The following is a 16,534-nucleotide window of genomic DNA, read 5'->3' as shown; positions in this document are numbered from 1 at the left end:
AGTGTTTTATCTCTGATTCAGGAGTTTTATGTCTTCTGCCAGCAACCATGTAACAAAGACAGGCTAGCTTATTAGCTTGCAAGTACAGTAAAATTCCAAACCCTTTACAGTTCCCTTTATGGAAGGAGGTCATAAACCAAGGAGTATGAGGAGTCTCTAGAAAGTGGACATACAGATAATTACTACAAATATACATCCCTCCATTATTGCTACCCTATGGGCTTTAATAAAAGAGGGCAGACACACACAATGAAGAGAGAGCTAGACGAAGAATGAAGGAGAAAGTAATTGTGACTACCATGACTGTATTTTTGGTGACTACAGCTAAGATAAAAGCAGAAGGACAAAAGAAAATTACTTCAAGCCTGGGCTGAAGAGTGCTCTACTAATTTTGAGGCAAAATATTCAGTTGGACTTAAAGTTAGCAAAAATATTAATTTTCACAGAAATACTTTCCAGGTTGTTTGAAGACTTCCCTCCCTTCCTAATTAACATTCAAGTAGACCTATGAAAACAATTGTATGCCAATCCAATTTTTAGATAATATATGAAGGAATCAAGTCAAAGACTATGTTCAAGGGGAAAAAAAGTACACAATCTAATTTACAGATTCAGAAGGAATAAATAAGTTTATAATCAATGATTTGATCAACAAGTCCCCATACTTTAAAAGAAATAATTCACAAGCAAAAATGTGAATTTCCCTTTATATAATTTAAGTCTGTAATCTAGAAAGCCTGGATTCCTGTAAATTGTGGTAGGCAGAATAATCCCCTTCCAAGATGTTTATGTTCTAATGATTCTGTTCTAATCCTCAGAACCTCTTAAGATATTACTATTTATATGGCAAAAGAAACTGTAGATATGATTAGGTTCAGATTTTGATATGGGGAGGTTATTTTGGATTATCTGGGTGGGCCCGTTATAATCACAGGGGTCCGAATAAGTGAAAGAGGGAGGCAGGAAAGTCTGAGTCAGAGAAAGAGATATGGCAGCAGAAGCAGAGGGTGCTGCAGTTGCTGGCTTTGAAGATGGAAGTGAGCCATAAACCAAGGTGTATGGGGAGTCTCTAGAGGGTGGAAAATAGATTTTCTCCTGGGACCTACAGAAGGAATGCAGCCCTGCTGACACCTTGATTTTACCACAGGAAGGCCCATTTTGTATTTAAGACCTTCAGAACGTTAATATAATAAACTTGTGTTATTTTAAGCCACTAAACTTACAGTAATTTTTTACAATAGTAATAGGAAACTAATACATTTTCTCAATCTATTTCCATTGTAAGTGAAAGCAAAGTTGCTATTAGCATTTTTTTACAATGTGAAACTGTATAAGGTTGAGTAGATGTGGTAGTTCTATGCCTCAGGGGTAGCAGGCATGAGGTTCCAGTAGGATTAATCCTATCCCAGCTCTGGGAATGAGCCAGGACTGGCTTAAGCCAATCAATACTGATGGTCCCCAACTTACAATGGTGCAGCTTTATGACACTGTAAAAGTGACACGCATTTGGTAGAAACCATACTTTGAATATCCATACAATCATCCTGTGTTTCATTTCCAGTACAGTATTCAATAAATTACATGAGATATTCAACATTTAAGCTTTGTGTTAGATGATATCCTATCCAACTGTAGGATAATGTAATGTAAGTAATATAAAACTGTTTACAGTAGGCTAGCCTAGGCTAATAAGCTGTGATGTTTGGTAGGCTAGGTATTTTAAATGCAGTTTTGACTTATGATATTTTCAATTTACCATGAGTTTACTGGAATGTAACCCCACTGTATGAGGAGCACCTGTATATTCTTATCCCTTGCTTCCAACTTAGAGATTGACCTTAATTTAGGCAAAACGCTACTTGCTTGAATAGTAGTGATTGGTGAGATTTCTGTTTGAAGACTGCTCTAGGTGATGTGATGTGGTATATAGATGGGAAGTATGAAAATCATGTAGTCATTTGATTATCATAAAGAAAACTGATACAGGGAGGAGGAAATAACTAAAAGTAGCAAATAAGATAGAGCCCTGATCAGATTTCACCTGATGACCACCTTATCTCTGGAATTTTAAAAGTCCAATATAAACCAATAAATCTGGGGCTGGGCAGGGTGGCTCATGCCTATAATCCCAGCACTTTGGGAGGCCAAGGCGGGGGGATCACCTGAGATCAGGAGTTCGTGACCAGCCTGGCCAACATGGTGAAACCGCGTCTCTACTAAAAATACAAAAATTAGCCAGGTGTGGTGGCGGGTACCTCTAGTCCCAGCTACTCGGGAGGCTGAGGCAGGAGAACCGCTTGAACCTGGGAGGTGGAGGTTGCAGTGAGCCAAGATTGCACCACTGCACTCCAGCCTGGGCAACAAGAGTGAAACTCTGTCTAAAAAAGAAAAAGAAAAATTCCCAATAAATTCCCTCTCTTGTTTAAACAAAAGTTGAGTTCTATTTTCTATTACTTGCAAGTGAAAACATCCTAACTGATAAATGTGGTAACCATTCTATTATTCCCTTAGTGTTCTCAAAATCGCCTATGAAGAAGTCTGTTTTAAATTTATTAAGTCCTGCCAATGTAGTCTATGAATTACTAATTCAGTAATATAATTTCAGAGAATGTAAGTATAATCAATGACCTGATATGCACACACATGCACAATCAAAACTCATAAGTAATTGCAGAGTACCTTGTTGCTTTCAATACCAATGAAGGAAATGACATGTCTAATGCTCTGTTAATTTCCTCCAAGGTCATTCCTTGTGTGCTGACTCCATTCACATAATGGATGACATCTAATAGCTGGAGATTACCCTCAATGGCTGCGATGGACGTTGGATTAATATCACTAATATATACCACTTGATAAAGGCTGTCATGACCTCCAGATAAGGAAAAACCTTGAAAGAATAGAAAATATTTGTTTTCTCAGTCATAAGAGTACTTACTCTTAAGCTAACCAAGAAAATCATATTGTACAAAGTTTGACTTTTCATTACCCAACTCCTCTTTGTTGCACGTTAGTGTTATATCCGGTAGCAAATGAGGCAACATTGGTATTCTGGGTAATTCCAGAACTCGTCCAATAAGTAATCTGACTGTTTTGGATGCAGCTCTGAGCAGATTAACTGCATCTGTGTGAGTCATATTAGTAACATCCGTATCATTAACCTACAAAACCAAGAAAGGAGCAAGTGAGAATCACAATGTTTAGAAAAGAGAAGCTAAATTGCCAAGAAAATATAATAATCTTCCTAATTTATAATATATATTGGCTAGTAAGAGATTCACAACAGTGATCTCTAATTTATTGGTAATCCTCTTTATTATGGAAATCATAGGCACAACAATCAAGCCATTACAATGAAGTAATAATGTTAAATCCCTAACAAATGCATCATTATTTTGCAAATCCAGGAAATTCATCCTCTAAGTAATTTAAACTTTCTGGCCCTAAGACCTAAGATAGCTTGTTTTATGCCATAACTGAGATTAAAGGGACTTTCAAATTAAAAATAATTTCCCAAACTGTTAACGATATAAAGGCCTTTACTTTTAAGTGGTGTAAATAGGAAGCATAAACCGAATAGAGAAATACAGTATTACAATAATTCAACCTTCTTTTTTTGGCTTGCTCTTTGTCTACATTTACACAAATAATCCATTCCTCTTAAATGTCTCACCTTTATGAGCCGGTCCCCAGGTTTTAGCCTTCCATCACTTTTGGCTGGATCCTGTATGACATCATGAACATAACAACCAATTCTCTGATTGCCTTTGGTTACTGTAAAACCCAGGCTTCCTTTTTCTGATTTAATTAAGGTAATGAGGAGTTCTACTTCCTAAGGGAAGAAAACAATACTTTCAGGTTGTGTATTCTGCACTATAGACAAACAGAAAGATGACTATTATTTCACTTAACAGAGGAGAAAGTCAAACCTTAAAAGGTTACTTAACTTGTCCAAGTGGAGAAGTCAAGTTTGTCTGACTCTAGACAGTCTGTCTGATTCTAGACAGACTGTCCCCCGACTGCATCCCATGTAAAAGTTAAGTTTAAGTACAACATTATGTGTTTGTCTAGAGACAGCAGAGACAGAATTTACTCATGCTTTCATTCTTATATTTTTAGGATAAATAAGGACACAATAGTGGTTATACTTTGATGATCACAGAATACTTTTTGGAGGAAAGGTTCAGAAAAAAATTCATATATTTCTAAAATGCAAAGAGCCACATATTTCTAAACAGATGCAAAGAGTCACAAAAAGATTTTTTTTTTTTTGGTAAAAATATGAAGTCTTTTGGTGATTATCACAATCTTATTAATTTTCTTGTATAAATAAAATATACTTTTAAAAGATTTCAAATGAGACACAGAGGTTGCTTACAAGGGTGAAAGATTTCTAAGAAAAATTAAAGATTATTTTTACTCCATTGCTAAGAATGAAACTGAAGATGTAGATGCTGCACACCCCTCATCTCCAATACACACATGCACAATTATAGGCAAAAAAAAAAAAAAAAAAAAAGTACCTGGAAACTTAGCTCCAAAACGTTAACAGTTTTGGGGTAATAAGATTATAGTGGCTTTAATCTTCTTCTCTGTTTAATAATTTTTCTACAATAAACATTTATTACTTGGATAATAAAAGCAGTATTTAAAAAGGCCAACTTTCAATCAATGTAAAGGATATTATACTTGGAAATTTTGTTTCCAGATCTTATTTGTAGGTTTAGAAGTTCTAGGATTATTATTACAATGTAAAGGATGCCATTTGAGCACACAAAAAAAGTGTGGAGGAGGAAAAAACTTACATTCAAACTTGGTTAAAAATTAAATAGGTAGCTCATCAGAATTTGAGAAGCAGACAAAACCAATATTTACTAAGGGTCTCCTCTGTAGCAGATACTATACTAGGTGCTTTACATATGTTATTTCATTTAATCTTCACCACAGTTCTGTGAGGTAACTTGCTCCATTTTATAGTCAAAGCTACCAAGACTCAGAAGAATTAAGCAATTGGTCCATAGGAGTCTGCCAAATTGTCGCAAGTCAGTGGTAGAATCAGGATTTATACTCAGGTCGTTTTGCCTTATTTCTTAATTTCTCAGCATAGAAACATACCAGATATGTTATCCATTTATTAGACACAGATATGAAGCTATTTTAAAAGATAGCTTTTTCCCTAAAGGGAAACTTTATGAACACACCTTCTTTTAAAAAATATGGAATTTTTTTTTTTTTAAATATAGAGAAAAAACTTACCAGCTCAAAGTCTTCAAGGTGATTTTCCAAATCATTTTTCAAAGGCGTCCAGTTTTCTTGTCTAGTTGGTTCAGAAATGTGATGTATATGATACTTATCCATCGAATTAGAGGAAGCAGATTCTGATTGGGGTTGATAACTCTGCCCAGGAGCCATATCCGGTGGTAGAGGGGAAGAAGGATTACTACAGAGACAAAGAAGTAAGACTATTTTCAGATACATTTCAATGTCAATATGGTAAGTTTGTGCCAGAAACAGAAAATGCTTAACAAATATTCATGTCTGATTTGAACTGAGATCCTAGTTACTTTTTGTATGACTCTGGACTATGAATTTACTCCATATCTGTTAAATGCTAAAATTAACAATAATTTATTCTCTGTCTAGGTTCTTTTTTTTTTTTTTTTTTGAGACAGGGTCTCACTCTCTTGCCCTGGCTGGAGTGCAGTGGTGAAATCGCGGTTCACTGCAACCTCTGCCTCCTAGGGTCAAGTGATTCTCCTGCCACAGCCATCCGCGTAGCTGGGATTACAGGTGTGTGTCACTATACCCAACTAATTTTTGTATTTTTAGTAGAGATGGAGTTTTGCCATGTTGCCCAGGTTGGTCTCAAACTCCTGAGCTCAAGCAAGCTGCCTGCCTTGGCCTCCCAAAATGCTGGGATTACAGATGTGAGCCATTGCACCGGCCTAGGTTCTATTTTGACGAAGCTCTTTAAGTTGCATAAAGTCAGCAAGATAGGTTAAATAGAATTCTTTGATTTCTAGTTGTTAATTCAAAGCTGAAGCTAATGTTATCAGAAGCTTAATGTGTGTTTCAACATAATAAGGAAAAGAAGAAAGAAGAATAAAAGTCTGACTCCTGTGGTTATTTTGGATAAAATACGAAGGAAAAAAACTTGAACAAATATGGTTGGATGTGGATAGATACAAAGACATAAACAAAGAGTAAAATGTATGAATAATTATGTGATGTATTGATGTAGTCTTTCTCTTTGTATGCTTCTATGTTTTCAATCATTTCTTCTTTTCCCCATCTTCTTTGTCTTACCTTTTGCAAACTCTCTGCCCTTATCTCCCCTCTATATTTCTGGTCCCTACTCTCCCACTGTGTTACTGCCTAAATAAGTCTCTTCTGTTTCTGTTTAAGTAGTATGATTAATGGTGAAATACAAATAACTTTCTTAGTTACCAGTAAATATGCTCAAGAGGGAAGAAAGACTCAGGCTGACTGACTAGAGAGCTTATTGGTTTGCTAACTAAAACTATCAGTCACAATAGCTAGACATCCAATAGAGTCATCTCTGCCTAACCACTGTGAAGGTCACAGATACATACATTTCATTCTTAGAGAAATGCATGTTGCTGCTACTGCTAATAAAAACAACCAGTTGCTTTGAGCTTTTCACATTATATTGATGATACCTGTCCTCAAACTCTGGTTTACTGGGAATTTTCTGAGGATAGTAAAACATGGTACAAATGGTATCTTCTTGACTCTTGGGTGCTTCATGATGACTCTGTGCCTGTGATACCATGCTGCTTAGAGTCTGATGCAAAGCTGAACTCCAGGTCGAATTTGATATGTTTGCTGGAGCTGTCACTAAGTCATCTTCTCCACTCCCACTGCTGTCACTGTAACTGTCTCTTCTGGATGGGGACTTGCAGTGTTTCTTGCTTTTGTCAGACATTTCATTTTCATCTGAGCTGGTGCTTTGCTCCACACATGATGGTTGAGAAGAGTCTTTACTGCTGTTTGGAAGTACTTGTGCTGGAGACTGAAGTGGGGTCTGTAATGGACACATTTAAAGAGATTCGTGACCATTCTATGAATTTTAGAAGCATTTATTTGAAAATAAACCATTGAACAACTTTCTACTAAAAAATGCATTGAATTTTCTGATAATAAAAGTAATTTATGTTCACTAGAGAAAATAATATATAAAACAGTTAATATTGTACAATTTATATCTTGAGTTAGAACTAGAGTAATATGTATTTTGTCTTATATTTTCAAAAATTAGGGTTCTATCATAAATATCTTCTTAAGTCCTTAAATATACTTTAAAACAATTTTAATACCTGTATAATGGTCCAGTGGATGGCTATACCTTTATTTCTGCCTTCTCCTTTTATTGGACATAGAGTTGTTTCTAGCTTTTCATTATTAATAGGAATCTAGAAGAACCTCTTTGTATGTAAATTTTTACCCGAGTTTCTATTACTTTGTAATTTTCTATACTGTCAGAATATAGCACATTTTTAATAGGCTATTTAAGTATTTCCAAATTGTTTTCTAAAAATTGATACCAACTTATATGCACATAAAGAGAGTTCCATTCACTTTTTCCTATCTGGTGCCTCAAATCAATGTAGTTTTTAAAAATGCTATTTATAATGCATCTCACAGAAATGTTATTTTCCTATTAATGTTCTCCTAATAATATTATTTTCCTCTTCCCCCATAATAAGGGTTAACACTTCTGGCCCAGATAATCCTGCCTTTCATACCCAGGAGTCACTATTCACTGGTAGCAGAAGGCTATTTTAAGTAGACAGGCCAAAAGCAGTCTTTCTTTAATGAGAACAGTATCATCTATGTCTATGTAACACTGAAACAGCAATAATGAACATAACTAACTCCACTTTTGTTTATGAGGCCTTTATCCATTTCTGCACGTAGGCAAGGATAATTTTAGAGCACTGAGATAATATGCAAAAACAGCAATCATGTAGTTTTAAAAAGTAACTCTGGGATCAAAGAAGAAGTATGTAAACAACTATCTATGTTATGTTAAAGATTTATAGGAGCTTTGTCACCTGACTAAGGACAAAGAGGTTCCCAACCTCCTCGGGCCCTTGCTGGCACCCAGATGTCTGTGGTCTTCGGTCACCTCTTGATCTCAATCCCCTTCTCTTCCTCTTGCCCTTAACTTAAAAAGAGACTGAAATCTGTACTGACTAAAGATAATATTTTAGGATGACCATCTTCTCAGTTTGCTGGCTTTCCAAATAAACCTGCTTCTCTTGCTACCAACCCTTGTTTCTTGTGTACGGCTTCTGAGCTGTGAGCAGTCAAATCTAAATTCGGTTACATTCAGATTCCTACCTGTCAGTAAATAATTTATAAGTCACCATTTTGGATCCCTCAGCTATTCCTTGATGTAAAAAAGGGAAATGGATAAACATATCCCTTTCTCTGTGACTTTGTGTTAAAAAAGGCAAAAATTCTGAAGAATTCTCATTTTAATCCAAACTAGCTCAGAATAAGAATCACTTTTCCTTGTTTGGTTCAATGGAGAAATAGACAAAAGGTTTTTGTAACATTACTTTATGTATTTTTCTGTTTCTATTTATGCTTAGGAAACAAATCCCCAAAATCTTAGAATTGCAGAATTGGAAAGGGGAGAAGAGAAGGTGAAGTAAATTACTTTATATTATTATACAAATATGGAATACATTCAAAGAAGTTGTCACATACAAGATAACACGCCTACCTAAAACAAGTAGCCAGGTATGAAACCCAGGAGAACAATTCATGATGAAACCACCACAGCTGAATTAGCTAGTTGCTAAGTTGATATGCTATAAAAATGTAAATTACTTTTCATAAGTCTCACCAAAAGCGCAGTATCAATTTCCGGTAGCACACCAGGTGGAGGTCTGCAGAGAAGCAAGAACACTTCTGGAGCAGTTCCCCTGAGAGCAGATATAACTTCCTGGGGATACCATGAATGACAAATGAAGGTACAGTTAAACCAGCATTATGAAACCATTTTGAAAGGCCAATCCATCTCATCATTAAAAATGCTATACTCCACATGCTAGGGGCTCACCTGCTGTGATAGTCCTTTCAAAGAGGCTCCATTCACTTTCAAGATAACATCTCCTACATCAATTTTTCCACTTTCTGCTGCTGGCTGTCCAGGAAAGAGCTTTTTAACCCTTACTATGCTGGCATTAATTTGCTCCGGTATAAGATTATCTTCTCGAGAGAAACTGAATCCTAGACCTGAGCTATTTTTAAACAATTTTACCTCAAATGTATTTTCTGGAGAAAAAGATATAAAAAAATTGAGATATTGTTAACATGCTGTGTTTACATATGAACATACAAACATATATACTTCTAGACACATTTTAAAAAGTCTATTTTCCCATATTTACAGCTCTGTATGTACTTACTGCACTCTTATAGTATACTGAAGCCGTATTCTACAGTCTATTTCCATCATTAAGAAATCTTATCAACTAACTGCATGAACTAAGCTGTTTGATTAGGAAGGAGAATTCTGTAAGTAGGATTCTGAAAATGGAATTATGCATCAAACTCATGTATTTTAATGAGCACAGCGTCTCACGCCTATAACCCCAGTACTTTGGGAGGCCGAAGAAGGAGGGTTGCTTGAACCCAGGAGTTTGAAACCAGCCTGGGCAATACAGTGAGATCCAATCTCTACAAAAGAAAAACAAAACAAAGTATGACAACAGATTAAAAAAAAAAAGGGGAAATTCCACGGAAGGACAGATATGGGAGAAATTCAGGTATACAGTGTGAGAAAGATGAAAAGAAGAACAAAATAAACGTTAGAGGAGGTTATGTGGAAATAAACTGACATTGTAATATTCTGGGGAGGTGTAATTTAACTTAGATAAATTGCAATATTTCAATAAATTTCTTATCAGTTAAATAAATTAAAAGAACAATAACCAGAAAATAATTTAAAACCATATTTAAAGTCTTTGCTCATGGTTGATTTGGGTGTTTAAAAAAAACCAAACTGATTTAAAGAAAGAATGATGGGGCTAGGTGTGGTGGCTCATGCCTGTAATCCTAGCATTTTGGGAGGTTGAGGAGGGTGGATCACCTGAGGTCAGGAGTTCAAGACCAGTTTGGCCAACATGGCGAAACCCTGTCTTTACTAAAAATACAAAAATTAGCCAGGTGTGGTGGTGTGTGCCTATAATCCCAGCTACTTGGGAAGCTGAGCCGGAGAATAGCTTGAACCCAGGGGTGGAGGTTGCAGTGAGCCAAGATTGCACCACTGCACTCCAGCCTGGGTGACAGAACGAGACTCCGTCTCCAAAAAAAAAAACAAAAAACAAAAAAAAGAAAATCTAAGGGTCAAGGTTTCACATGGGTTTGAAGGCATCTCACCATTTGTTTTTCTTTATTTTTTCACTTACTAAATTTCATTTTGAATTTTACAACAATTTAAAGGATTTTTAAAAGACCATAATCATGCATGACTTCATTATCCAAAGTCTTTCAGACTCTATGAGCTGCAAATATGTTTGTCTTTATTCAGTATGGTGCTATGTCAGATTATTATTTGCCCTTGGCAAGAATAATGAACAAAACTAGGGCATTAACTGTAATCCAAAATGTAAAAATCAAATTTCGAATAAGCGAGGAATAATTTCAAGGTGAGATTATAGTCTCCCAAGGCCTGACCTTCAGTGACAAAGCTGTAGTCTTTGACCTGAGTTGCTTTCTTCACTTTTTCTGGGCCTTGACCGTGGGCATTCTGATCTGAAAGGGTACACTGTGGGGTTACCGGGATGTGTTCTTTAGATGTTGGAGATTGTCCCTTTTCTAATAACAGATGAACCACCTGGATAAAATAGCATTTCATTAATTAAGAAGAATGTTAAGAAAATAGATACATTTTCAGGACTTAACAGTATAAAATCATTTAAAGTAACTACCAAATTTGGTCCACCAAATGAAGAGGGAGAAAAAAAATACAGAGGAACAAAAGCAAGGGGTTGAAGGTTCCAAAATCAAGTTTTTATTACATTTCTGTATAGAAAGATAAATGATTAAAAGTAATCTATTATAAATATAATACATGTTAGAAATGTATGATAATGGCCAGGTGCAGTGGCTCATGCTAGTAATCCCAGCACTTTGGGAGGCCAAGGTGGGCAGATCACCTGAGCTTGGAAGTTGGAGACCAGCCTGGCCAAAATGGTGAAACCCCATCTCTACTAAAAATACAAAAATTAGCCAGGTGTGGTGATGGGTGCCTGTAATCCCAGCTACGTGATAGGCTGAGGCAGGAGAATTGCTTGACTCTGGGAGGCGGAGGTTGCAATGAGCCGAGATCATGCCATTGCATTCCAGCCTGGGTGACAAGAGCAAAACTCCATCTCAAAAAAAAAAAAAAAAAAAAAAGCCAGGTGCGATGGCTCCTGCCTTTAATCCCAGCACTTTGGTAGGCTGGGGCAAGAAGATCACTTCTTGCCTAGGAGTTCGAGACCAGCATGGGCAACATAGGGAGACCCGCGTCTCTACAAGAAATAAAAAATAAACTAGCGAGGCATAGTGGCACGCGCCTGTAGTCCCAGCTACTTGGGAGACTGAGGCAGGAGGATCACTTGAGCCAGGGAAGTCAACGTTGCAGTGAGCCGCGATTGCACCACTGCACTCCAGCCTGGGCCTCACAGCAAGACCCTGTCTCAAAACAACAACAAAAACTTCCAAAGACCATTATAGATAATTTGGTAAACTCCCTGACTCAAAATGTACTTCAACAAAATAAATGTTATGTTCAGGCTAAAGAATAAGAGTGAAAATCACTAAAAATCAGATGTTTATACAACAAATTTAAAACGCAATTTCCACCCCTCCCCCATCAGATCTCTTTGGTAATGTAAACGCTAAATATGACATAGAAAGTCAGCTTCCTCAGTAAAAAATGTCTTGTAATACTTGCATTTCAATTTGGAAGGAAAAAACAACTCAGATAGTTATATACATCAGACCTGGTTTCTGGATTAGCTAACAAATTTAGAGATCTCAGTGAGAACTGATTTTATTCACACATTGTTTTGCTCTTCTAAGGTACTGTAAAAGGTTGGTGTAATGATCTGTTACCTGTCCTGTATTTCTCAGTGTTTCCACAGCTTGCTTATGGGTGGCTCCTTCTAGACTAACTCCATTGACAGCTAGGACGCGATCACCTAAAAATTAGGCAGTTATTTTGAAAGAAACAAATCATAAATAAAAATCCTACATGTTCTTTTAAATCTTATGGCCTTATTTCATATTACTTAAATCTTATGGCCTTATTTGATATTAATTTGTTTGAGGAGAGACTCAGGCAAACTCTGGAAGAAACTGTGTTACAGAGTTTCTTTAATATGTTATTTAATTTATTCCCCAATTTTATGGCTAATGTTAAGTATATTTTAGAACAATAACTTTACAAAAATAAATTTAAATCAATAGAAAAGATAAGTTGAACTATAAATATTTAGAGATTGGAGGAAAGTTCCTAGTTAGTTCTTACTAGAACTGTAGACATCAGGCTGGGTTCAGAGGCTCACGCTTGTAATCCCAACACTTTGGGAGGCCAAGGTGGGGGGATCACCTGAGGTCAGGAGCTCAAGACCAGCCTGGCCAACATGGTGAAAACCTGTCTTTACTAAAAACACAAAAATTAGTCGGTGGTGTGTGCCTGTAATCCCAGCTACTTGGGTGGCTGAGGCACAAGAATCACTTGAACCCAGGAGGCAGAGGTTGCAGTGAGCCGAGATTGCACCACTGCACTCCAGCCTGGGTGACAGAGCAAGACTCTGTCTTGAAAAAACAAAACAAAACAAACAAACAAAAAAAACAAGTGTAGATGTCAGTGTTTTTACAGCAATTTGCTTCATAGTACATGTAAAATATGAATGAAAGCACTGTCTAGATATTTTCTTTCCTTTTTAAGTTTTTTAACTTCCCACACAATGTTGATGTATAGATATCTTCTGATACTAGAAAATAAGCTGGGAAGAATAGTTTTTGAAATGGCATCAAAGAGTTTCTTAATGCTACAGTTTTATAATTGAGTATGTTCTTATTTCATATTATAAATTTGAAGATCAGTTATCAACTTTATAATTCCTTATCTATTTGCTATAATATTCATGTATATAATTCCTACATAATGTAAACACTATACCTTTGTGAATTCTACCATCAGACTCTGCTGCTCCCTTGGGAATAACAGCTTTCACATAAATGCCACCATGTCTGACACTTGTATTCACACCTCCCTAAAGAGAAAAAGACAAAATATTTTATAATATGAAAAATTTTGCACTCTCTTTCAAATCTCAGGCCTAGAAAGGATTCAATTCATCAGCCAAAGCAGTGGCATCCCATCAGCACATGCTGATGTACAGTATATTCATTAGTATACTAATGAGGGATAGTATCTTCATCAGTATAATTCAAAAATAATTTTATCAAATAGCCTATACTCACATTCCAACTACCTTAAAGATATATATATATATTCCTTGGGAACTTCTAATTTTAAGATACTAACATGTTTACAAGGTATTATATTATGGAGAGTATATAGAAATATACAGTCTTTAATTACTAATAATGTAGTTTAGAGATATATAATCTATGCTCATGTCAAATATCTAAAAAGCATTGCATTAATTTTACAATTTGCAAGTTTTATATTCAGATAAAGCAAGTATTAAATCTATGGAGAACAAAGTAGTGTTTGTCTAATTTTTTTAAAATCACAGGAGAAAGTGACTAACACAATTTTTTAAAAAGTTTTAAGATATAATTCAATTTTAGGATTCTGGAAATATTTGATGTGTCCCTTTTGATGCAAAATAATTCAATTAAAAACTTGACATACAATAGGCTGCTGGAAATTAAAGAAGAGAAAACATTTGAAAACCTTGTCAAACAGTACCGTGACACTTATCCCCAAGCTGTTATCATTTTTAGCCAGTTCAACCTCAAAGATATCTCCAGGCTTAGGAGGTGATGAAGAAAATGTTTTAAAATTCATTTTATTGGATGTATTCACTGAAGAGGAAGATTCCTTAACAAAAAAAAAAACAAACAAAGATTTCTTGTTAGAGTCAAAATGAATTATAATTTTTCTTTTTTATTTATTTTTTAAACCTAGCTCAGGACAAAGCTGACTAGAGTCAAAATGAATTATTACCGAAAGACAAATATGTGTTTTTGGAAAAATTAAGAAAAAGCAAGATATTAAAGGATACAGTATAGTCAAAGAACATAAAGGTTGGAAGAGATCTTAGAGATCTTCTAGTCCAATGTATTCATATTTTATGGTTGAGGAAACTGATGTCTAGAGATTAAAGAGCTTGCTTCAGGTCAAACTGCTAGATATGGTAGATGGAAGTCTATACAGAACCCAGTTCAAACTTGGCTTTTATATAATCCTGGTCCAATGCTTTTTATATTCCTAAATTTACAAATTAGTTTTATTTCCTTTAATAATCAATATATATCAAGCAGTAGCTTTTAACCTGAGCCTCTAAAATGAGGTTTCATGTTTACATTACTTATATTTATGAATCCAATAATATAAACATGGGAACAACAGCTAAGCCCATTTAATAAGAGTATAACTGTTGTGAGGAATGTTGATTTTTCAGTAAACGAAAGGCGTAAGATTTTTTTCTAAAACTGCTTGTGAATTTGGGTTTAAATTTATATCATTTTTAGGAATAAGCTACTCTCTTTCTTCCCTTCCTTCCTTATCTCTCTCCCTCCTCTCCTCCTTTCCTTCCCTTCTTTCTGTTAGGGTCTGGCTCGATCACCTGGGCTTGTGGGCTCAAGCAATCCTCCCACCCAGCCTCCCAAGGAGCTAGGACTACAGATACATGCCACCTCGCCTGGATAATTTTTTAAGAAATGTTTTGTAGAGATAGGATCTCCCTATGTTGCCCAGGCCGATCTTGAACTCCTGGCCTCAAGCAATCCTCCCACCTCTGCTTCCCAAAGTGTTGGGATTATAGATGTGGGTAACTGTGCCCAGCCAGAATGAGCTGTTTTCAATGTCGTTATTATCATTCATTCAGAACTTCAGAAGAATTTAGACTATAAATAGTAAATTCAAATGTCCATTATATGAACTATTTAGAAACAATTTTCAGATATTAAAACTCTCTTATTAATATAAACATTAATATACCAGAGACAACTGGTAAGAAAACAATCATAATCTGCATATTCCTTCTTTGGGTTATTAGACAGCAAGTTTGCAGAGTCATAGCCATTTAAAGTTATCATCCAAAGCTGTGGATTTCTCTGAAAGTTAGTATCAAATGCAGTAGCAATTAGAAGATATAAACTATTTCTTTTTTCCAGAATAATGAAAGTATCTTGTAGATTATTGTGCTCTGTAATGTATTTGCTACTATTTTGCTTTGTTAAATGAGAAAACCAAAATATTAAAATTAAACTATGCCTTTTTTGGTGTTTGATGATCCTGACTGCTGGAGTAAGTGGCTTCATCCATGTCTGAATCTCCACGGTCCGAGTAATCAGTTGCATCAGAAATGCCTGGCTTTTTAGTTTTGCTTTGGTTACTATCAGTGGAAGTCTTTTTCTCAGTGGCTTTGGATATTATAGATGGGGAAGGGCTGCCATGCTGTGATTCCTGCCAGGTTTGGTCACCTAAATGGCTGACAAAGAAACCATTGACCTGGCTCTGAGATAAGCTGGCACTCTCGGTCCTGGAATCTTGAGAACTCAGGCTTCCTTCCCGCAGGCCCCCAGACAGCCCAAAGGAGTTCTCCGAGATGTGCCTCAGGGTACCACGTGACCAGTGGTGATCCTTGGAAGAAGAATCTGTAGCACTGTCTTGCATGTAGGAAGATTTCTTCATGTAGTTTTTCATCCCATTGGTGAGATGCACAGGAGTAGAAGGCACTAAAAGTCAAAATCCATCAATGAGAATAACAAGTTAGTGACACACATGCTTGTGCTTACACACATACACAATGTTTCCTGAAGGTTGTTGGAAAGATTTTATAAGGATAGCACATGCAAAACACCATTAGGTCATGTGTTTGGTAGACTTTCTTTGTCTCTCTCCTTCGGTCATTCTTGTGACAACCTCTATTGAAATGCATACCCTTTTCACCTTAACTCCCCATTTCCATTCTCCAAGACCCACTTCAAACCAGTATCCTCTGTGAAGACTCTACTGATTCCATAGATAATTTCTATTTTCTTAGTATCCAACATACTTTGTCCTTATTAAATAGTAATTTGCACACTTACTTTATATTGACCTACTAGATTGCATTTTTTTGGACTCCAAGTGATTATCATGGAAGGCAACTCCAAATTGCTTATATATAGTTCTTATCAAAAGCCACTTTAGGCCAGGCGCAGTGGCTTATGCCTATAATCCTGTAATCCCAGCACTTTGGGAGGTCGAGGTAGGCAGATCACTTGAGGCCAGGAGTTCGAGACCAGCCTGCCCAACATGGTGAAACCC

General features: G+C 36.1%; 1 protein-coding gene across 33 annotated transcripts in view; it reads right to left on the bottom strand.

Annotated features, from left to right (window-relative positions):
- Window positions 1-16,534, bottom strand: part of PTPN13 (protein tyrosine phosphatase non-receptor type 13) — a 224,210-nt gene that overhangs the window by 41,278 nt on the left and 166,398 nt on the right. For 18 of the 33 annotated variants that reach the window (XM_078001960.1, XM_078001966.1, XM_078001967.1 and 15 more), the window contains 12 exons: window positions 15,497-15,960; window positions 13,967-14,098; window positions 13,208-13,301; window positions 12,136-12,221; window positions 10,711-10,870; window positions 9,092-9,306; window positions 8,876-8,974; window positions 6,681-7,045; window positions 5,257-5,440; window positions 3,674-3,832; window positions 2,990-3,161; window positions 2,680-2,890 (listed from right to left, as the gene is read on the bottom strand). In XM_078001960.1, coding sequence (XP_077858086.1) covers window positions 2,680-2,890; window positions 2,990-3,161; window positions 3,674-3,832; window positions 5,257-5,440; window positions 6,681-7,045; window positions 8,876-8,974; window positions 9,092-9,306; window positions 10,711-10,870; window positions 12,136-12,221; window positions 13,208-13,301; window positions 13,967-14,098; window positions 15,497-15,960 — 2,341 coding nt within the window. Of the gene's footprint in view, window positions 1-2,679; window positions 2,891-2,989; window positions 3,162-3,673; window positions 3,833-5,256; window positions 5,441-6,680; window positions 7,046-8,875; window positions 8,975-9,091; window positions 9,307-10,710; window positions 10,871-12,135; window positions 12,222-13,207; window positions 13,302-13,951; window positions 14,099-15,496; window positions 15,961-16,534 lie in introns of all 33 variants that reach the window. The other 15 variants (XM_078001959.1, XM_078001963.1, XM_078001964.1 and 12 more) reach the window with 1 other exon arrangement.

The sequence above is a fragment of the Macaca mulatta genome, chromosome 5 (genome assembly GCF_049350105.2).
Source record: "Macaca mulatta isolate MMU2019108-1 chromosome 5, T2T-MMU8v2.0, whole genome shotgun sequence".
Classification (NCBI taxonomy): Eukaryota; Metazoa; Chordata; class Mammalia; order Primates; family Cercopithecidae; genus Macaca; species Macaca mulatta.
The sequence above is the reverse complement of the archived record's forward strand: the minus strand, read 5'-3'. Positions and strand labels throughout refer to the sequence as shown.